The sequence below is a fragment of the Protopterus annectens genome, chromosome 10.part0, assembly GCF_019279795.1.
Source record: "Protopterus annectens isolate FY-2018-M chromosome 10.part0, PAN1.0, whole genome shotgun sequence".
Classification (NCBI taxonomy): Eukaryota; Metazoa; Chordata; order Ceratodontiformes; family Protopteridae; genus Protopterus; species Protopterus annectens.
In genome coordinates this window covers 1,417,659,838-1,417,684,018 of record NC_056744.1, presented here as the reverse complement: position 1 = coordinate 1,417,684,018, position 24,181 = coordinate 1,417,659,838, and the positions used below count along the sequence as shown (strand labels likewise).

Sequence of the window (24,181 nt, the reverse complement as noted above, 5' to 3'; positions counted from 1 at the left end):
AAACCTGCAACAAAATGCAAAAACAAATGTTGACTCACAGAAATGAAAGCAAGGTGAGTGCAAAACAGAGAATGAAGGAAAACTAAGTAGGACATGATGTGAAGTAGGTAGGATGCGCTGCCTTTGAAGGTCAGCCTGCAAACACATTGTGCTTCTCAGGCAAATGTGTGGATATATGTCAGTCCCAAAATAAAGAACACCTCAGTAGACTGCCAACCGGTACCCCAGGACTAAAAAAGTTTATGCTTCCAGCCCCTTCTAGAATGGCACTGATCCATTATCCATTGAGGCATACATTTACTATAGACAGATGCAAACTAATGCCAAAGACTATTGGTCTTGTCTGAAAAAAATAAATTATAGTGCCATAGGACCAGCATCACAATTATTGTGGCAGGAGGTGAGAAACTGATACATTCATTTGCATCAGATTTAATTTAATCCTATTTTGCAAGAAGTTGATGCTACAGTATTAAACACAGCTTCCCTTGTGAATCTTTATCACCCTGAGCAAATTCCTCCTGGTACGGACAGATTTCAAGGCACCTGAAGTCAGTCAATGGCATCTGCACAGGTTACTACCATGTACCAGTGACCAGAAATGTAGTATGACAGAAACAGATGAAATGGAGCACATTCACAGAAGGAATAAACAGACCATTGGACAGCCCATATAAGGTTATTCAAGACACCTTACAGAAGGGGTCCAAATGGAGAGATGAAAAGTCAGCAAGCAAAGGAGAGTAGTAGTAGTGCTGAAACTGAATTCATCCTCAAGTCTTGGTGAGTACCTTTATGAGGTGGGCCCTGTATTTCACAAAATCTCACCAAGTCGACACTGATATATTGACTGTATGCATATAGCACATATCACGGACAGAAGTAGGACAAAACCTATAACAGAGAACTGGGTGCACAAGACCCAGGATAAAAAAGTGGCCAAGCCTGGTAGGCACACTGGTGCCAAGACTGGAAAAAATAGTGTAGAATCCTCAAAATATGGAAAAACTCCTACAATGGGGCCAGGCCAGACCCAGGGTGAGGATGATCCCCCCATTGTAGAAGGAAGTAGCAGTCCACAAAAATCACAAAAACTGATAGGCCAAAAAAGAGCCATAAAGATGGCAGAGTGGACTATTGAAGAAAAGAAAGAAATTATGTATTGTTACTATTATCCAAAAAGCCCAGAATTTTCAGGCACAAGATATACACAAAGATTAAGAGATACAATACTTCCACAGGAAAAACTGTCAGAAGCTTCAAATAAAATTTGGGTTCATTGATACAACAGATTTTTGAAAAACAGTCTATAAGATCAAGAAACTTTGATACGTTTGGAAAAAGAAGCATCTGATGCATGTAAACAACAAAATCTAGATATTTTTGAAAAAAGAAATATGGACATGGGAAGAAAGAGAGATATGTTATGGTGCAATATTTATGCAAAACAGAAAGCCAAATTAATCAATATAAAGAAGACAGCCCCAAAGATATTTGAAGAGAAATATAGGCAAAGACATCCAGATATGGAAAACTTCAAAATAAAAAAGATAATACCACAAAGATGGAATGTAGAAAAGAAGATTAGTAAAGTAGAAGTTAAAAAAATAGAAGTTGAAATTATGGAGTGCCTGAGAAGTGAAGGATTCGATGTAGAAGGTCTAATACACAGTATATCACAGTATGATGGAATGAGTACCCAAAGTAAGGAGATACAGGAAGATCAGGAGACATCTGAAGAAGAAATATGGACATGGGAAAGAAAAAGAGATTTAATGTGGCGTAATATTTATGAAAAGGAGAAAGCAAAACTAACCAATACAAAAAGAGCAGCACTAAAGATATTTGAAGAGAAATACAGGCAAAGGAATCTGGACAAGGAAAACTTTACAATACAAAAAATAAGAAGACAAAGAGGAAAAATGGAAAAGGAGATTAGTAATGGAGAAGTTAAAGAAATAGAAATTGAGATTGTGGAGTACCTGCAAAGTGAAGGATTCAGTGTAGAAAATCTAATGCAGAAATTGCCACAATAGGATAGAGCAATGGATATCCAAATTAAGGCGAAACCAGTGGAACTATAGAGTGAACTGGCACCTCACCTGTGTGCCCTGTTCAATCACAGCCACACCTCAGGCTTTGTTTCTACCGAATGGCGCACTGCTACAGTCATCCCTCTCCATAAAGGAGGAGTGATTACAGACCCTAGGAACTATCACCCATTAGCCTGACGAGTCTGATATGCAAAGCTATGGAATGCATCATCATGGACCTAATAAACAAGGCTATAGGGAATCTCTAAAAGCTGGATCCCACACAGTTTGGTTTTGTGAAGGGTAGATCATGCCTGCTCAGCTTGGTCAACTCTTTAAGTCAGTCACCAGAGCTGTGGATGAAGGCAAGGTGGTTCATACAGCCTACTTTGTTCTGACCAAAGCCTTTGATACCATTCCCAACTCAGGAATCACAGGAAAAACTCACTAAGCTAGGCATCAACCCCTATATCACCAGATGGGTTGCAAACTGGCTCACAGATAGAACCCATAGTGTGAAAGTAGCCGACTCCAAGTCAGACTGCAGACCAGTCATGAGTGGAGTCCCACAGGGTTCGGTCCTGGGTCCTGTCCTGTTTGGTACCTACTTCTCTGATGTCCAGGCCAACATGAAAGGACTCTAGCTGACAAAGTTCACAGATGATTGCAAGCTGGGAGCTATTATTAACTCCCCAAGTGATGTTGACATCCTACAGAAAGGTCTCACTGAGACCAACGACTGGTGTCAAAACCATGGCCTTAAGCTCAATGCCAAAAAATGTGTTGTCATCCCCTTTGGGAAAAACCCAGTTCCCATGAATTACCACATTAATGGTAGTCCACTAAACACAGAAGGCGTTATGAGAGATCTGGAAACACAGGTTGACAGCAACCTCTCTTTTGACCACCACATTGCCACTGTGGTCAGAAAGTCCTTCTATGTGGTACATCTCATTACTAAGGGTTTTGCATCCAGGAAGAAGGAGGCCATTGTCTCCCTCTACTCTTTTCTCATTAGGCCAATCATCAAGTACAATGTCCCATTTGGCATGTACCTCACTAGACACCTGTAACAACTGGAGAGGCCGCAAAAGTACCTCACAAAGAGGATCCTAGGCCTTAAACACTTGTTCTATATGGACAGACTCAAAAAACTCCAACTATTCCCTGTCTCATATCACCTACTTAGAGGCAATCTCTGCTTGACTTACAAAACCATGTCTGATCCAGCTCTGTTAGAAATGCTACATCTAAAGAAATCCCAATCCCTCCGCACCACACGCTCCAAAGACGTCAACCTCATTACCACAATCAACAGAACATGCTTGAAGGACAGGTTCGTAACACAGACACTGCCCATGCTATGGAACAGATTTCCCATACATGTCAAACAGAGCACCTCACTGGCCCTCTTCAAGAGAAATTTTGATGAGTGGATGGGAAATAGAAAATTCACCCCAGGGATCACGCCAGTGGCTCTACTCAACAGAGGCACTGGGAACTAAGGTCAGGTGGCATGATGCCAGGGTAATCCTATGGGCTAGGCTTGTAAAGGCTCCAGGGCCATTAGCTAAGAACACACCTATAAACCTATGAACAGGAAGCAATTGGTCAGGTGCCATATCAAGATAGCTTGGAGCCTTCCACAGGAAACCAGTATACAAGCTAAACGCTTACTTGAAGCTAGACAGCAAGAAAAGGAACAGGAAACTGTGGAATCTCTTGATGCAGTCAATGCTGAGGAGTGATAGGCCAATGAGTTCCCATATGACAGAGGAATGGAGGGCACAAGATGAAATTGAAGAGAAGGTGCTCTAGAACTTTCTATAGAATACCAGCAGGTGGTGCTGCAGTAGTGTTGTCGGCTCACAGTAAGACGTCCTGTTCAATTCTCAGCTAAAGCGTCTTCTGTGTGGAGACATGCGTGAATGGGCGTACCTTCATTGAAGGTTGTGCATCAGACCTGGCAACTCGGTACGTAAAAATCTACTGCCAGTTCCACTGTGGCGACCCCTAACCGGGAAAAGCAGAAAGATACAACAACCAGCAGGAAATGGAAAACAAGGGATGTGCCCTCAGCTTGGAGGAAAATGAGCTAAGAGAAGAGTTGCTTGATTTGATAGAAACAGATAGATATACTAAGATCAATGAAAGAAATATACTGCAGAAGGTCAATAAAACCCCAAATGTTAAAAGTCTGATAAAACAAATGAACACAGTAATTAGGACTGTCCATAGAGATCCATGCGATATAACAGAAGTATAAGCAAAACACCAACTGTAGAAAAGTTTCACTGCTATAGTATGACTTCAAATGAAACAAAAAGCAGTAAAGCAGCACTCTCTTTTATCCAAAAATAACAGGATATTTTTTTATTTATTTATTTATTTTATTTTTTGAAGGGTGTTACCCGAAAGCTTTATCCTGTTATTTTTGAATAAGAGAGTGCTGCTTTACTGCTTTTTTCATTTGACATAACAGAAGTAAACAGGATATATATTACTGTACAGCTAAAGTAATAACTGATAAAGTTCTACCACAAAAATACAGTAAAATGAAAAAAAAAGGCTTCCACCACAACGAAAAGTTCACTGAGAAATTCTGTTAAAATGTAGGCTTTAATAAATAATAAAATATAATATTAAAGCTTACATTTTAACAGAATTTCTCAGTGAACTTTTCGTTGTGGTGGAAGCCTTTTTTCATTTTACTATTTTTGCATATTAAGGCTTCCTCTGGATGTGGTTTTTGGTTTGGTTGTTTGTACAAGAACACAGGGTAGTGAGGGAAAGGAAGGGGAGAAATTGAATACCATCATGGAAGTATCAAACAGAGAAAAATATAAAGCAATTAAGACAAGAAGTGTCACTGTTAGAAGATCACAGAAGAGGAAACAGACCAACAAAAATACTAAGAAAGATAGGTGTGATTAAAAGCAATGCACAGTATTAAAACAGACCATAACAAACTAAAAACTTCAGCACAAGAAAGTCTAAAGACTTCTCATCTTCTCTTCGTTGATGATTCAAAAAGTGTATAGCTCATCAGATGAAGAACTGAAAGCACAGCTGCAAGTTGTCAAACCTTTTTCAGATGATATAAGAATTGTCATTCGGTCTTGATAAATTTGCAAAAGCAACCTTTAAAGCGGGAAAACTGATTTACCAGGAAACTATCAGTTTGGGACAAGAATGTGATATAAAATAACTTGAGCAAGAGGGGGTGTATAAATATTTGGGAATTGATGAAGGATCAGCAATAAAACATGAACTGAACAAATGTGAATAAAACTCAGTAAGGAATACTTTGAAGGTATAAATTAATCCTGAGAACAGTGTTGATATCTAGTAACAAGATCCAAGCTATAAAATAATTTGCTCTTCCTGTCCAAAGTTACAGTTTTAAAGTGATTGTCTGGTCCCAAAATGTGTTGGACAGATTAGATATAAATTCCAATGCCCTGCATCAACTAAATCCATAGTCCCACAAGGGGCTCCAATATCCTATATCTGGTCATTACCAACATGAGAAATCGATGCTCCACACCTATAGTCACCCCCTTGTTGGTCAGGGCAGACCATAAGCTAATGACCATTGACAACCACATCCCTCCCCCACCCCCCAGTAAGGAAACCTCCATAAAAAAAACTTCTCCAAAGCCAACTTCATGCTACTCAAGTCAGAAGTGACAAACTTCATGGCACCCTATGCCGATGGGAACTGAAAGTTCGACTGCTGGATCCTATACTAAGGCACTGTACGAGCACATCCACTCATGCATGAATCGTGCCATCCCAAATAGAACTAAGATGCTCTCCTCCAAAAAATGGAAGCCAATCTGGTGGTCCCCTGCCATAAACAAACTGTACAACAAAAGGAAGAAATTGTTGCAGAAAAGAGGAAAATCCCAGGATGCAAAAAACTCCCTTACCAGCCTCAGTAAGAAGCTGAGATCCCTCATAAAATCCTCCGAAGCTAGTTACGAAAATAAAATTGCCAAAGATTCCAAAGACAACCACAAGGCATTCTATAGCTATGTCAAGAATCTAAATGGCAATGCTCAGATGTGCTCTGAGCTACAGCGGAATGGCATTAAATATACTGATCCCAAGGATATTCCTGGCAGATTGATTCAGTGCCAACTTCATCCCCCTCTCAACCCCTAAAGGGCCCATCTCAATACTGAAAATTTGCCAAATTTCGGTAATAATGGACACACAGGTAAAAAACTGTACTCTCAAAAACTAAGAATACAGCATCCATGGGACCAGATGACATCCCAGGCTGTGTACTACATGAACTACAAAATGAACTGCACCTCACCTAAGTGTCATGTTTAATCATAGCCTCACCTAAAGCTTTGTGCCCACTGAGTGGCGCACAGCTACAGTTATCCCACTCCACAAGGGGGGGGTCCACCTTGGATCCTGGGAACTACCGCCACATCAGTCTGACAAGCCTGATCTGCAAGGCCATGGAACGTATCATGGAACTTATAAACAAACACATTGGCAACCTTCAAACACTGGACCCCACCCAGTTTGGGTTCGTGAAGGGCCAGTCCTGTCTCCTGAACCTGATTGACGTCTTCAAATCAGTCTCCAAAGCCATGGATGAGGGTAAGGCAGTCCACACAGCCTATCTGGACCTCGCCAAGGCCTTCACCACCATCCCCCCACTCTGAAATCATAGATAAACATACTAAGCTGGGCATTAATCCCTACGTCACTCGATGGGTTGCCAGCTGGCTTACTGACAGAACCCACACTGTAAAAGTAGCAGACTCCAAATCCAGCTCCAGACAAGTGACAAGTGGAGTACCTCAGGGTTCCGTCCTGGGACCGGTCCTGTTTGGCATCTACTTCTCTGAAGTACAGGCCAACACTAAGGGACTCTGGCTAACAAAGTTTGCAGATGTCTGCAAACTGGAAGCCATTATTGAATCCCCAAATGATGTGGATATTCTACAAAAGGGCCTTACAAAAACAGATGCTTGGTGCCAGAGCCATGAGCTCAAGCTCAATGCCAAGAAATGTATAGTTATCCCCTTTGGGAAAAAACATGTATCCATGAATTACCATATAGGTGGTAGTACACTAAACACAGAAAGTGTGATAAGAGACTTAGGGACACAGGTGGACAGTGGTCTCACCTTCGATAACCACATTGCCACAACAGTCAGGAGATCCTTCTATGTGGTACACCTCATCACTAAGGGCTTTTCATCCAGAAAAAAGGAGGTCATTGTCCCACTGTGCTCATCCCTCATTAGACCCATTATAGAATACAACGCCCCATTTGGTATGTGCCTGTCAAGACATCTGCAACAACTGGAAAGGCCGCAGAAATACCTCACTAAAAGAATCACAGGCCTAAAGCAGATGCCCTATGCTGACCATCTAAAAAAACTCCAGCTATACTCTGTTGCATATCGTCTACTCAGAGGCGATGTCTGCTTAACATACAAGGCCATGTCAAACCCAGAGCTGTTGGACATGCTACACTTAAAGAAATCCAAATCCCTAAGAGCAACATGCTCCAGAGATCTAAACCTTGTCATCACAATGAACAAAACATGCTGGAGGGATAGGTTCCTGACCAGAGACTCCCCAGACTCTGGAATAGACTGCTCATACATGTCAAGCAGAGTGCCTCTTTGGCCCTCTTCAAAAGGAACCTTGATGATTGGATGGGAGGTAGGAAATTCACCCTGGGGATCACGTCAGTCACCCTGCTAGACTGGGGTCCAGGGAGGTAAATACTGTGGGAAGAAATAGCCAGGGAATTGTTATGGCTAGGTTTGTATAGGACCTAGGGCCAATAGCCTAGTACCAACCTATGAACCAATGAACAAAAAGTATGCTTTATGCTCACCAAATGATCTATAAAAATCAGTGTATACCAAGATTATATATTCCCAGTTCTGAAGGAGGGATGGGCCTCCTTGAAATTGATTACATGTATAGATCTGCAATTGTGGGATTCCACACATATCTGCTGACCTCAGAAGATCCAAATGTAGTGAGAGTTTTGAAACATGAGGAGAATAAATCTAAGAGAACCTCTCTGTTTAATCTAGCAGAAGCATATTGGCGTCAAGCAGGGATGGAAATTGGAAGTAAAGAAAACTTCTGGAAGAAGTTCATGTTGATCAGGAAGAAATGCAGGAATGGTTAAGAATAGGTAAATTCAAATCAAGAGATAAAAGGTTAATATTGGCTTAATAATGTATATAGTGGGCTATGTACACGTTGGTTTACAAAGTCCATTGAACATGTGGGAGAAACAGACAAATATAGGTTTTGTAAACTGAATTGGAAACAGTCCCACACCTAGTTGCTGGTTGTGACACACTAATGGCAGGAAGACTGTATACTGAAAAGCATAATAATGTGGCGAGACTGTTGCACTGGGGATTGTGCAAACATTATGATATCGAAGTGGCTGAAAAACACTGGAAAAGTGAGCCACAGAGCATTATAGAAACTGTTGTTTATATCACATGGGATCACCCATTACCAACAGTTCAAAAGATGGATGCCAGAAAACTGGATATAGTGGTCCAAGAAAAGAAGACAAAAATAGCATTGATCATTGAAATCGCCACACCCAGTGATTAAAGTATCCTATATACAGAGAGACACAAAGTCATAAACTATCAGGATCTCCAGGCAGAAATGAGGGCAATGTGGAAGAAAGATACCCAGACAGTTTCAATAGTAGTAGGAGCAACGGGTCTTATAAAAAAGAATCTACAATCGTATTTAGATATGTTACTAATCCATGTAACCCCATACAAATTGCAGAAAGAGTCATTACTGGGCACACTGCGAGTACTGCAAAGAGCACTTCTGGCTGACATCAAAGACTGAAACAATACTAATTTCACGAACATTAATTTTACTTTGACTTGGGAATGAGATCCATTCCCAGCATGGTATTAGAAACCCCCCCAAAAAACATGAAGAGATTATGCAGAGCCTGCCAATGAGAAAGCCATCAAAAAAGATGTTTCTAGGGCTGGGAAGAAGGAATCCCGACTTGTGCCAGATAGTACTAATATGGTAAGGGATCCTAGTCTGTCCATGTTCACTGTTAGGAATACAGTTTTTCTGCACCATGCAACCAGATATTCTTGAAAGAGACATCTTGATTTTATTGTTAACAAATAGCAAACCAAACTAGAAGTTTAATCATGGACATAACAGAAGGGTATGCAGACAAATGTATTCCCTGCATGACTATGTTGGGTGTTGAAACATACAATGCCCCCATTACATCCCTCTCTCTTTTGCATCTAGAAATTCAAAACAGCATATGAAATGTTGTTTGACAATTTATATTTGAGTTAAAAGAGCGGAAGGATGAGGCCATCATCAGTCCACAGTATATTGAGTATTGGAAGGTGAAACAGTTAACAGTTGTGTGAGCCTTTCAGTTACTTAAATCAAGATATCTGGATAAAGCCTCAAAATAACAACATATTTTAAATATTGCTGTTATAAAAATCACAAAGTTGCTTGAAAAATAGGATTTGTGCTAGCATGAATTTTTTGAAGTGTGTGTGTAAAAAAAAGTTAGAGAGTGAGATCAACTGACCACTGACAGCGGCAGTAAAGAGGTTTGCATTCCTCTCGACCTCTTAGCTCAAGAAGTTTGGATAAAGCTTAAAATAAAGTGGGAGCAAAGGATCAAAATTAGGAAAAGATTTTAAATATTGCTCTTATAAAATTGCAAAGTTGCTTAAGTAACAATCTTTTGTGTGAACATGCATTTTCTGAACAAAATGAAACTCAAATGTATGTCATTATACAGTTACTTCACTCTCCAATGACTGGCAAAAAACCACACATTTTAGGAGTAAGGAACCAAAAATTAAAGTAAATATCTAGATTTTTTTAAATGCTATATCTTGGATGTAAAATGTTTCCTCCAACACCATTTACATATACTACAGCAAGTTTGAAACATTAGGAAGAGAAATTATTTGACAATTTTGAGAGAAAAATTGCCATGGATTCAAAGGACAATCATAAGGCCTTTTTCAGCTATGTTAGGAACCTGGGTGGAAACTCACAGATATGCTCAGAATTAGTCCAAAATGATACAAAAATCACTGAACCCACAGACATTGCCAACATACTGGCAGACAGGTTCAGTGCAAACTTCACCCCTCTCCCCTAAAGGAGAGATAACTATCCCAGCCGAGTGTAGCCTCCCGGACATCTCAAATGCGCAGGTGAAAGCTGCTCTCTCTAAAGCTAAAAACACAGCATCAATGGGACGGATGGTGTCCCCGGCTGTGTGCTACACGAGCTAAATGAGGAATTAAACCCGCACATAAGGCAGCTGTTTAATCTTAGGCTTACCACAGGATACGTGGCCAAGGAGTGGCGTCACGGCAACTGTGGTCCCACTCCACAAAGGTGGCCTCTACGGACCCTGGTAATTACCACCCCATAAGCTTAACAAGTCTAGTCTGCAAAGCTATGGAGAGGATCATAATGGAGCTCATAAACAAAGATATAGGGACTTGCAGACATTGGACCCGACCCAGTTTGGCTTTGTCAAGGGAAGATCATGCCTTTTGAACTTGGTCGACTTCTTGAAATAGTCACCAAGGCCATTGATGAGGGAAAGGCAGTCCATACAGCCTACCTTGACCTTGCAAAGGCTTTCGACACAATACCCCACTCGGGTATTGTAGAAAAACTTACCAGCTTAAATGTAAACCCATATGTCACAAGATGGGTTGCAAACTGGCTTAAGGACAGAACCCACAGGGTTAGAGTTGCTGGCGCTGTGTCAGACTCCAAGCCGGTCACAAGTGGTGTCCCACAGGGCTCGGTCCTTGGCCCCTATTGTTTGGCATCTACTTCTCAGAAGTACAGGCCAACATGGGAGGACTTTGGCTGACAAAGTTTGCAGATGACTGCAAACTGGGCACCATAGTGGAAAGTGCATCGGACACTGATATCCTTCAGAAGGGACTCACGGAAACAGATAGCTGGTGCCAGAGCCATGGCCTGAAGTTAAACGCCAAAAATGTATAGTCATACCCTTCGGGAAAAACAAGGTAACCCCAAGCTACCATATAGGTGGCAATCCACTAAGCACAGAAGAGGTTATCAGGGACCTGGGGACCCAGGTTGACAGTGGCCTTTCTTTTGACACTCACATTGCTAAAGTGGTTAGAAAGACCTTCTACATTGCCCACCTGATCATGAAGGGATTCACATCCAGATCTAGTGAGGTCATTGTTCCCTGTACTCTTCACTTATCAGACCAATGATCGAGTACAATGCCCCATTCGGGATGTATCTCACCCGACATCTGCAGCAATTGGAGAGACCCCAAAAGTTCCTCACCAAAAGGATAAAGGGACTCCAAAATCTGTCATATGCTGCCAGATTGAAGAAACTCCAGCTCTATTCAGTCGCATACCGTCTGCTCAGAGGTGACATGTGCCTGACATACAAGGCCATGTCCAACCCGGAATTAATGGACATGCTCCACCTCAAAAATCCAAATCCACCAAAACCACTAGAGCAAGCGACTTAAACCTTAGCACGGATATAAATAGGACGTGCTGGAGGGATAGATTTATCACTCAGAGACTCCCTATGCTGTGAAATAAAATCCCGGTCCATGTGAGGCAGAGCACCTCGCTGACTCTGTTCAAGAGAAATCTAGACCTGTGGATGGGAGATCGTAGGTTTACCCCGGGAATCATCTCTGGGTCACTGCTGGACAGAGGCACAACAAACTAATGGGCACAGTATTTTTTCATATAAGGGGTGGCGTAAGCCACAATAATTTGGGCTAGGCTTATAAATGCCTTAGGGCAGATAGCCTAGTATAAACCTATGAACCTATGAACCTATCCAAAATATATATAAAAATAATATAGTAATAAAAATAAATAAATAAAATAAATAAAACACAATTTTAGGAAAAGTCAATTCTCTAAGAACAATTAATGCCCTCCAGGGTATGTGTTACTGTGTAAATAATGCCCTTCCAGGGTGTAGAGGCCCTCCTCCTGCAGTGTCATGCCTCATAATACCCCTGGGGACACTATTTACACATTTCATAAAAACTGTAAGAAAAATCTAGCCATGCTAGAGTTTTCACTACATGATACCTTAAACCTCCTGTAATAGAGGCCCATGGGATATATGCAAATGACCCCTTAAGGACATCAAGTGTTTCAGCTATATGGCTTCTGAATGTCCATGACTTTTTCCTTTTTAAGTCTTTATGGACAGACTCAGGCCAACAAAGCCAAACACCACTAGCTGTGGACATGCATGGTTTGGCTTTAAATGACAGCTTCTGAATGTCCATGACTTTTTACTTTTTCCTTTTTAACAATTGAAGAAGTAGGTCCATGTAGGGTAAATGCTCCTAGCAAAAAGCAAAAGAAAATAACTCCAAAGATGAAAATGACTAGGAGCAAAGCAATGAAGGGTCGATATACTTCGAAAACAAGTTGCATATATCCAAAGATGATCAAACTCAGTCCATAATCTTCCAATAAAATATATTTATTTGCATGCACATTAAACACACGGTGGTTAGCGCTTTCGCTTACAGCTTCATCAGACCAATTAAAAGCTCTCATTGAAGTGTTTAAATATAACAAAAGGCGGGAACCAACCATAAAAATCAAGGACATTTAAAGACATATTCCAGCATTTACTAAATAAATTATTTAAAACTTTAAAACATTAAGAACATGCATACCCAGTGTATAGGGAAAGTTGATCCATCACATAAAACTGGAAAAATATTTAGAAAGGATGTATAACATCCTACAACATGTATACAAAAACATGTGATGAACATCAGTTCATCACGAACTTTAATAGCAAAGCAGCAACTGCCTATGATAAAAACGTAACTATTCACAATCGTTCATAGTATATATATCCCAACAACTGAAGTAGAGAGCTACCATATCCAGAACAATTTGTCCATGTAAAACATACCCCTCAGCATCGGACTTGTAGAATTAATTAAAAAATATAAACACATTAAATAAAAAGACAAAATCCAAGTGAAGAGACTGTCAACCAAAACAAACCCTGTTTCATATTGTCATAAGAACTGACAACAGTCCTGCCTAAACAAATGTGTGTGCATCTATCTCAATTCTAATATAGGAACATACATGAACATATGAAGATGTACGTTATGTTCTTAGTCTCCTCATTTTTAAATACGGTTTGATTGGTACTTTCCCATTCAAACCGGGTGGAACATCAGACCTGAGTTTAATAATCCAGTTACTTTCCTTGGATTCCATGAGGTTGCAAATATCCCCACCTCTTTGTGTATCATATAACCTTTCCAATATTCTAAATCTAAAACTATGTGTCTGGTTCGTCTCACTTACATGTTTGGCCAGGGCATTATGTGGACTACCTATCCTAATATGATATATGTGTTCCCGCATTCTATCCCTGAGACTCCTGTTAGTCTTGCCAACATAGAATGCGGGACACACAGCACAAGTGGCCAAATATACCACGCTGGTCGACATGCAGTCTTCAGTTGCTCTAACCCTAAAACTACCAAAACCATTGGGATGAGCAAAAGTTGGACTAGGTTCAATATAAGAACAAAAATTACAATGACCACATGAAGACGTATGAACGCTCATGCCTGGGCCATTATTCTTCGAGACTTTGGGGTAACACAATAACTTTTTCAAACTCATCTTGTTCCTATATATAAACTTGGGTTTCTCACCTATCACTCTCTTCACTTCAGGATCAACCGATAAAATGTGCCAATGTGCACTAATAATATCTTTAATAGACCCTACATCTTTAGTATAGAGAATTGAACATGCAGCATTACCTAGCTTACCCTTCATGTCAATGTTGACATCAATATTGCATCCAGATCTATCAGAGAAGTATGGGGCCGCTCTACCTTTCCTAATCTCATCTACATTACTTGACCCTAAGGCTAAATCATCTTCTGTATAGCCACGTTCTCTAAGCCTCACAGATAGATCTTCAATCTCATTCTTAAAACATAAATTATTGGGGGTGTACCTGGAAGCACGCATTACTTGACCTCGCACTATATTCTTGTAAACATAACCTGGGTGCATACTGGTTCGGTGGAGCAAGGTGTTCCTGTAACAAGGTTTCCTATATAAACCTGTGTTGATAATGCCACCATCCAACTTCTCCACAAAAACATCCAAGAAAGAAATCCTTGTTACTGATGACTCCATGGTAAAAATTAAAAAATTAGTGGTCTCATTGATCTCACTAACAAACCTATCTAACTCAATAACGGGACCATCCCATAGAAAAAATAAATCATCCACAAATCGCCTATAGAAGCGAACATACCTATTGTAGAGTCGATTGTGAAACATTTCTCTAACTTCCCATTCAGCTATCACCAGGTTGGCGTAGCTATTGGCACAGGAAGTGCCCATAGCTACGCCGTCCTTCTGAAGAAACAACCTATCTGTGAAGCAAAAAACATTAGACTCCAAGACTACCTCCAGAAAAGCCATGAGTAAGTCAATCTCAGTTGAATTGTAGCTAGACACCCTTCTCAAATAATTATCCACCAACTCTATCCCTGATGAGTTGGGTATCATTGTGAATAGTGACTGGATGCCCATCGTCACTAAAACATAATCAACACCAGTCGTATTGGAACCTAAAAAACCATATAAATCAAGTAAAAACTGTTTAGTATCACATAAAATATATTGATTCTCATCAACAATAGGTCTCAACTTACTCTCAATGTAAATTGAGAACGGTTCCGTGGACCAGCCTCTCCCTGCTACTATGGGTCTCAGGGGTGGACACACTGGGTCCTTATGGACCTTCAGGAGTCCCTGAATAACCGGGATCAGTGGGTGCATAACTTGTAGAAATTCAAAAAGCCTCTTGTCAATAACTTCACTCCTAAATAAATCTAATAACATATTGTGTATGTCATTGCTGATGCTATGTATTCTATCCATAGTAATGGGAGTATAAAATTTCCGATCACTCAACATATTGAGCATGTCCTCATTATACCTATTGATATCGAAAACCACCATGCCACCTCCCTTATCTGCGGGTCTCACAATGATACTCAAGTTGTTACATAAGTCATGTAATGCTGTTCTTTGACTGAGATTCAAATTGTACACTTTCTTATTAATATTATTCCTGCCAGGCCTGTAATACATTTTATATATATCATCTTCGACCAACTTACTATATGCTGCTAGTAGTGGTGGAACAGGTGGAGTGTATGTGCTAGGTCTCCTAATATTATCATCCTAGTTTCCATCCTGAAACTCTAACTTTAAAGATAAGTTACGTACAAAGAGCTTAAAATCTCTTAGAGTCTCTTCTAATATACTATAACTTGTGGGTATAAAGGAAAGTCCTCTCCTGAGGACATCCAATTCATCAGAAGTTAACTCAACTGAAGATAGATTAAACACTAGTCTTTGTTCCTCTGTTCCCACATTTTCTTGATGTTCAATGTTTGAGGGCGGTCCGGGGAAAACTTCCTCTTCTGCCACCCTCTGCTCATTGAGCATCTCCTCCCCTCACCCGGTGGAGTTCTTATCGGAAAAGGGTGTTTCAAATCAAACACCTTACTACTGGAAACATTATCCCCACTGGTCAAGGTTATATTAGCAACCCTCGAACTAACAGTCACTCCTGTTTTCTTTCTAACTACAGGGCCATCCAAAGCAATGGCTCTACTGCTGTTGGCCATATGATCAATAGCTTCCACACGCTCATTGGTAGTGGCGTCATTTAGACCAATAACCCCTACTGATGTTCCCTCATTAAATGCATTCACTCTATCAGCTGGATCATTTGGAACTTCTACAGACACATCTTTACAAACGCTAGACTCTGGCGTGTTGGTATGTACAATATTGTCAACATTCTTAACATTCTCTTGGCGTTGTACCAAGGTATTGGAGCGACTGTTCACTCTGGGCCAAGTAAAAATATTACCTAATCTAAAATCCATAATGTCTCTTTGCAATTTAGCCCTTTTTTGGTTATACAACCGCTTCTCATATTGTGTTACATTGTCCAACAAAACATGGCAATAGTCATTAGCTTCTTTAACCGGGAAGTCCGAAAAAATATCAGACTTTTGTTTCTCAATCTCTGCTCTCAAAGTCTCTTCAATGGGTAAGAAGAATCTGTTCATTAAACTCATATAATTGAGGCTTACCTCCAGATTTAACTGCTGCCATTCATATAGGAGCTCCGGATACAGCGTCGCTGTTGTCGGCATCTTCAGGACCCTGAGGCCTCTCGGCACCAGCTTCCTCTGTAGGCAGACATCGAAGTGCTGTCTCTGCGTCTGTAATCTTTTTTATTTAAATAGATCCATTTCAAGTTTCTCAACTGCAACCCGTAGTCTCTCTCTGTCAAAACTCTCTGTCAAGACTAACAAGAGTCTCAGGGATAGAATGCGGGAACACATATATCATATTAGGATAGGTAGTCCACATAATGCCCTGGCCAAACATGTAAGTGAGACGAATCAGACACATAGTTTTAGATTTAGAATATTGGAAAGGTTATATGATACACAAAGAGGTGGGGATATTTGCAACCTCATGGAATCCAAGGAAAGTAACTGGATTATTAAACTCAGGTCTGATGTTCCACCCGGTTTGAATGGGAAAGTACCAATCAAACCGTATTTAAAAATGAGGAGACTAAGAACATAACGTACATCTTCATATGTTCATGTATGTTCCTATATTAGAATTGAGATAGATGCACACACATTTGTTTAGGCAGGACTGTTGTCAGTTCTTATGACAATATGAAACAGGGTTTGTTTTGGTTGACAGTCTCTTCACTTGGATTTTGTCTTTTTATTTAATGTGTTTATATTTTTTAATTAATTCTACAAGTCCGATGCTGAGGGGTATGTTTTACATGGACAAATTGTTCTGGATATGGTAGCTCTCTACTTCAGTTGTTGGGATATATATACTATGAACAATTGTGAATAGTTACGTTTTTATCATAGGCAGTTGCTGCTTTGCTATTAAAGTTCATGATGAACTGATGTTCATCACATGTTTTTGTATACATGTTGTAGGATGTTATACATCCTTTCTAAATATTTTTCCAGTTTTATGTGATGGATCAACTTTCCCTATACACTGGGTATGCATGTTCTTAATGTTTTAAAGTTTTAAATAATTTATTTAGTAAATGCTGGAATATGTCTTTAAATGTCCTTGATTTTTATGGTTGGTTCCCGCCTTTTGTTATATTTAAACACTTCAATGAGAGCTTTTAATTGGTCTGATGAAGCTGTAAGCGAAAGCGCTAACCACCGTGTGTTTAATGTGCACGCAAATAAATATATTTTATTGGAAGATTATGGAATGAGTTTGATCATCTTTGGATATATGCAACTTGTTTTTGAAGTATATTGACCCTTCATTGCTTTGCTCCTAGTCATTTTCATCTTTGGAGTTATTTTCTTTTGCTTTTTGCTAGGAGCATTTACCCTACGTGGACCTACTTCTTCAATTGTTGTTTATCGTGGCTTTTTTGGTCCACCAGGGAGCATGATGGAAGGGCAATCACAGAATGTTGAACTTCCGTACTCCGTGCGAGTACTACAAACCAGTGGGACATCACGTTTAGCCATTGATCGATTGGCTGACTGCTTGCGCTATGACGTCAATCCGCTGGAGGCCTTCGAGTGTGATGAACACTTAATGAACGATGAGGAGAGTTTTGACAGAGAGAGACTATGGGTTGCAGTTGAGAAACTTGAAATGGATCTATTTACATTAAAAAGATTACAGACGCAGAGACAGCACTTCGATGTCTGCCTACAGAGGAAGCTGGTGCCGAGAGGCCTCCGGGTCCTGAAGATGCCGACAACAGCGACGCTGTATCCGGAGCTCCTATATGAATGGCAGCAGTTAAATCTGGAGGTAAGCCTCAATTATATGAGGTTAATGAACAGATTCTTCTTACCCATTGAAGAGACTTTGAGAGCAGAGATTGAGAAACAAAAGTCTGATATTTTTTCGGACTTCCTGGTTAAAGAAGCTAATGACTATTGCCATGTTTTGTTGGACAATGCAACACAATATGAGAAGCGGTTGTATAACCAAAAAAGGGCTAAATTGCAAAGAGACATTATGGATTTTAGATTAGGTAATATTTTTACTTGGCCCAGAGCGAACAGTCGCTCCAATACCTTGGTACAACGCCAAGAGAATGTTATGAATGTTGACAATATTGTACATACCAACACGCCAGAGTCTAGCGTTGGTAAAGATGTGTCTGTAGAAGTTCCAAATGATCCACCTGCTAAGAGTGAATGCATTTAATGAGGGAACATCAGTAGGGGTTATTGGTCTAAATGACGCCACTACCAATGAGCGTGTGGAAGCTATTGATCATATGGCCAACAGCAGTAGAGCCATTGCTTTGGATGGCCCTGTAGTTAGAAAGAAAACAGGAGTGACTGTTAGTTCGAGGGTTGCTAATATAACCTTGACCAGTGGGGATAATGTTTCCGGTAGTAAGGTGTTTGATTTGAAACACCCTTTTCCGATAAGAACTCCACCGGGAGAGGGGAGGAGACGCTCAATGAGCAGAGGGCGGCAGAAGAGGAAGTTTTCCCCGGACCGCCCTCAAACATTGAACATCAAGAAAATGTGGGAACAGAGGAACAAAGACTAGTGTTTAATCTATCTTCATTTGAGTTAACTTCCGATGAATTGGATGTCCTCAGGAGAGGACTTTCCTTTATACCCACAAGTTATAGTATATTAGAAGAGACTCTAAGAGATTTTAAGCTCTTTGTACGTAACTTATCTTTAAAGTTAGAGTTTCAGGATGGAAACTACGATGATAATATTAGGGCACATACACTCCACCTGTTCCACCACTACTAGCAGCATATAGTAAGTTGGTCGAAGATGATATATATAAAATGTATTACAGGCCTGGCAGGAATAATATTAATAAGAAAGTGTACAATTTGAATCTGTCAAAGAACAGCATTACATGACTTATGTAACAACTTGAGTATCATTGTGAGACCCGCAGATAAGGGAGGTGGCATGGTGGTTTTCGATATCAATAGGTATAATGAGGACATGCTCAATATGTTGAGTGATCGGAAATTTTATACTCCCATTACTATGGATAGAATACATAGCATCAGCAATGACATACACAATATGTTATTAGATTTATTTAGGAGTGAAGTTATTGACAAGAGGCTTTTTGAATTTCTACAAGTTATGCACCCACTGATCCCGGTTATTCAGGGACTCCCAAAGGTCCATAAGAACCCTGTGTGTCCACCCCTGAGACCCATAGTAGCAGGGAGAGGCTGGTCCACGGAACCGTTCTCGATTTACGTTGAGAGTAAGTTGAGACCTATTGTTGATGAGAATCAATATATTTTACGTGATACTAAACCGTTTTTACTTGATTTATATGTTTTTTTAGGTTCCAATACGACTGATGTTGATTATGTTTTAGTGACGATGGACATCCAGTCACTATTCACAATGATACCCAACTCATCAGGGATAGAGTTGGTGGATAATTATTTGAGAAGGGTGTCTAGCTACAATTCAACTGAGATTGACTTACTCATGGCTTTTCTGGAGGTAGTCTTGGAGTCTAATGTTTTTTGCTTCACAGATAGGTTGTTTCTTCAGAAGGACGGCGTAGCTATGGGCACTTCCTGTGCCAATAGCTACGCCAACCTGGTGATAGCTGAATGGGAAGTTAGAGAAATGTTTCACAATCGACTCTACAATAGGTATGTTCGCTTCTATAGGCGATTTGTGGACGATTTATTTTTTCTATGGGATGGTCCCGTTATTGAGTTAGATAGGTTTGTTAGTGAGATCAATGAGACCACTAATTTTTTAATTTTTACCATGGAGTCATCAGTAACAAGGATTTCTTTCTTGGATGTTTTTGTGGAGAAGTTGGATGGTGGCATTATCAACACAGGTTTATATAGGAAACCTTGTTACAGGAACACCTTGCTCCACCGAACCAGTATGCACCCAGGTTATGTTTACAAGAATATAGTGCGAGGTCAAGTAATGCGTGCCTCCAGGTACACCCCCAATAATTTATGTTTTAAGAATGAGATTGAAGATCTATCTGTGAGGCTTAGAGAACGTGGCTATACAGAAGATGATTTAGCCTTAGGGTCAAGTAATGTAGATGAGATTAGGAAAGGGAGAGCGGCCCCATACTTCTCTGATAGATCTGGATGCAATATTGATGTCAACATTGACATGAAGGGTAAGCTAGGTAATGCTGCATGTTAAATTCTCTATACTAAAGATGTAGGGTCTATTAAAGATATTATTAGTGCACATTGGCACATTTTATCGGTTGATCCTGAAGTGAAGAGAGTGATAGGTGAGAAACCCAAGTTTATATATAGGAACAAGATGAGTTTGAAAAAGTTATTGTGTTACCCCAAAGTCTCGAAGAATAATGGCCCAGGCATGAGCGTTCATACGTCTTCATGTGGTCATTGTAATTTTTGTTCTTATATTGAACCTAGTCCAACTTTTGCTCATCCCAATGGTTTTGATAGTTTTAGGGTTAGAGCAACTGGAGACTGCATGTCGACCAGCGTGGTATATTTGGCCACGTGTGCTGTGTGTCCCGCATTCTATGTTGGCAAGACTAACAGGAGTCTCAGGGATAGAATGCGGGAACACATATATCATATTAGGATAGGTAGTCCACATAATGCCCTGGCCAAACATGTAAGTGAGACGAACCAGACACATAGTTTTAGATTTAGAATATTGGAAAGGTTATACGATACACAAAGAGGTGGGGATATTTGCAACCTCACGGAATCCAAGGAAAGTAACTGGATTATTAAACTCAGGTCTGATGTTCCACCCGGTTTGAATGGGAAAGTACCAATCAAACCATATTTAAAAATGAGGAGACTAAGAACATAACGTACGTCTTCATATGTTCATGTATGTTCCTATATTAGAATTGAGATAGATGCACACACATTTGTTTAGGCAGGACTGTTGTCAGTTCTTATGACAATATGAAACAGGGTTTGTTTTGGTTGACAGTCTCTTCACTTGGATTTTGTCTTTTTATTTAATGTGTTTATATTTTTTAATTAATTCTACAAGTCCGATGCTGAGGGGTATGTTTTACATGGACAAATTGTTCTGGATATGGTAGCTCTCTACTTCAGTTGTTGGGATATATATACTATGAACGATTGTGAATAGTTACGTTTTTATCATAGGCAGTTGCTGCTTTGCTATTAAAGTTCGTGATGAACTGATGTTCATCACATGTTTTTGTATACATGTTGTAGGATGTTATACATCCTTTCTAAATATTTTTCCAGTTTTATGTGATGGATCAACTTTCCCTATACACTGGGTATGCATGTTCTTAATGTTTTAAAGTTTTAAATAATTTATTTAGTAAATGCTGGAATATGTCTTTAAATGTCCTTGATTTTTATGGTTGGTTCCCGCCTTTTGTTATATTTAAACACTTCAATGAGAGCTTTTAATTGGTCTGATGAAGCTGTAAGTGAAAGCGCTAACCACCGTGTGTTTAATGTGCACGCAAATAAATATATTTTATTGGAAGATTATGGACTGAGTTTGATCATCTTTGGATATATGCAACTTGTTTTCGAAGTATATCGACCCTTCATTGCTTTGCTCCTAGTCATTTTCATCTTTGGAGTTTTTTTCCTTTTTAAGTTTTTATGGACAGATTCAGGCCAACAAGCAAGTGGTGTTTGGCTTTGTTTGGCCTCTATTACAGGAGGTTTAAGGTATCATACAGTGAAAACTTTAGCTTGCTAGGTGTTTCTTACAGTTTTTACTAATTGGTTTGTCTGTGCGACCTTTTTACATTGTCATTATTTACACACTAACACGCACCCTGTTGGGCATTATTACTTGCTTATGAGATTCAGAAAGTAAAAGCTGAACTATTTTCATCAAGAGTGTTATGTCACTGCTGGAAGGCATGAGTGTTACAATGAAAACATTAAGGTAACTAAACTTACTGCAATGCATGGATTTCAACTGTAACTTTTATTACTGAAATGCATACTATATGTAGTACATTTGAAATAACATGCATTGTCTTATAAACAGGATGTTTACTTATAACAGGGTTATCCTGCAGTGAAAACTTTATTAACAAGTGCTGCCATTATACTGCATATCTGTGTTAAAACACTTAGAAAGTTGCCCTTTCTCAGTTTTTACTGTAAACAAGAGAATGCGTTTGATTCACGTTTTTGTACTTCCTACATATACTGTTGATTCACTGCTTATCAGCTCTGTAGCTGTTGTTTTAAATGTTAATGCAATATACTTTTTAGCATTATTTATTAAATGCATATGTGTTTATATACACCTGATTTAAGCAAGGCTAGATTAAATCATGTCCAAATACTTTTATATAAAAGATTAACAATATTATTTTGCAGACTGTGATGCTACATACTAACTCCTGTTATAATTTGTCTTATGAAGTGAAATTGAGATGACTGCATCTAGAGGTCCAGTTCGAGTAATTCTTAATGGTGAAGACATTTCACTACACAGTGCTACATATGTGGTGGGTAAGTACAAAACAGTTAAATGAAGTAACTAACTAAAGTGATTCAAACTACTTTTGTTTTGCAGAGAAATTATGTGCACATACACTCTATGTATACATACACAAATATGAGTGCATCAGCTAATAGCAAACACTCAAAAGAACATTAAAAAAGATCAATTTAAAAAGTTGGAATACTCAAAAAACTGAAAAATAAAAACAATGAAAAGTGATGTTTTTTGCAAGGCCAAGCCCACCTGTACCCCCAGACCACCATCACACCCCTGACTAATTAAATATACCAACTCTGACTTCTCACTACAGCAGGGAAAGGGCAAATCTCCAGACCCCACTGTTCTATGATCTCACACAGAGAGCTGCATGCAGCCATAAAAACAGCAAAAAAAAGTGTTTGCACTTCTGAGCATTTACTCATAATGATTACACACACACATATATATATATATATATATATATATATATATATGAGCAACAGCTCCTCAAGGACAATACAAGTGAAGAAATTGCCCTACCTGCTTGTACGGCACTAAAGCTGTGGAACTACCCTGTCTTATTGGCCAACAACCTTAAACCATCTTATAATTGCCGTCTTCACCCTAAACTAAGGAATTGAATCCTCTCCCGCCCTGAGCAACAGCTCCTCAAGGACAATACAAGTGAAGAAAGTACGTGTTATATAAAATCCGTCTGTGGAAGCAACATAGTATCATTTACTGTAGGTCTTAAAGTACACTCCACTGCTAGGGTGGACAGCAGCCATAACCTTCATTTTTCTTCTTCTTAGCCTACCTCCCCTCCTACACCCTTGTAAGTATATTATATCCTTCCCTCCTCAAATTCCAAGACCTGCTACCTCCCAAAAAGAAACTATAGTAGCTATACAGCTTTTGGCCACTAGATGGCGACCTTCTCTTAGATCTGTCATCTGTCCTACAACAAAACTCACAAGAATATAGTATTTCTAGCTTGTAGAGTTATAGTCCCGCTATATCCCTCTACCTTCTTACTCTGTATCAGTTAGCTACCCTCCCTCTATCCCCACTATCAAGACTCTCACCTCCCATCTTCTCCACCTTCACTTACCTTAACAATCAGCTCTCCACTGATTGTTCTCCTTGGGCTCACTCCTATTGTGGCTCTACCCGCTCCGTCCACCCTGCGGGCTCACTCCGCTCCCCTACCCTGCCCCCAATTTCCACCTGCCCCCAGTACATCTACATATATACACACTGGCCACACCCTCTACCCATATATACACACTGGCCACACCCTCTACCCATATAACCAATTACATCATCTAACCCCTTAAAGCGCTATAACCCACTTTCCACTACTTATAATCCTACTACACTAACTGCTCTTCTCCCTGTAAACTAACCTACACACATTACGTCTACAATGCCACCTAACACTACCCTTACACAGTTGAAACTCTTACTGCTACTATCACTTCTATCTATTTTAGCTATACCATACCTACTTACTTTCTATGA

At 39.7% G+C, this 24,181-nt stretch overlaps 1 protein-coding gene across 1 annotated transcript in view; it reads left to right on the top strand.

Moving 5' to 3' along the window:
- Positions 1-24,181, top strand: part of LOC122813623 (vitellogenin-like) — a 487,128-nt gene that overhangs the window by 406,155 nt on the left and 56,792 nt on the right. Inside the window, exon 30 of the mRNA XM_044086038.1 lies at positions 22,601-22,689. Within this exon, the coding sequence (XP_043941973.1) occupies positions 22,601-22,689 (89 nt within the window). The remainder of the gene's footprint in view (positions 1-22,600; positions 22,690-24,181) is intronic.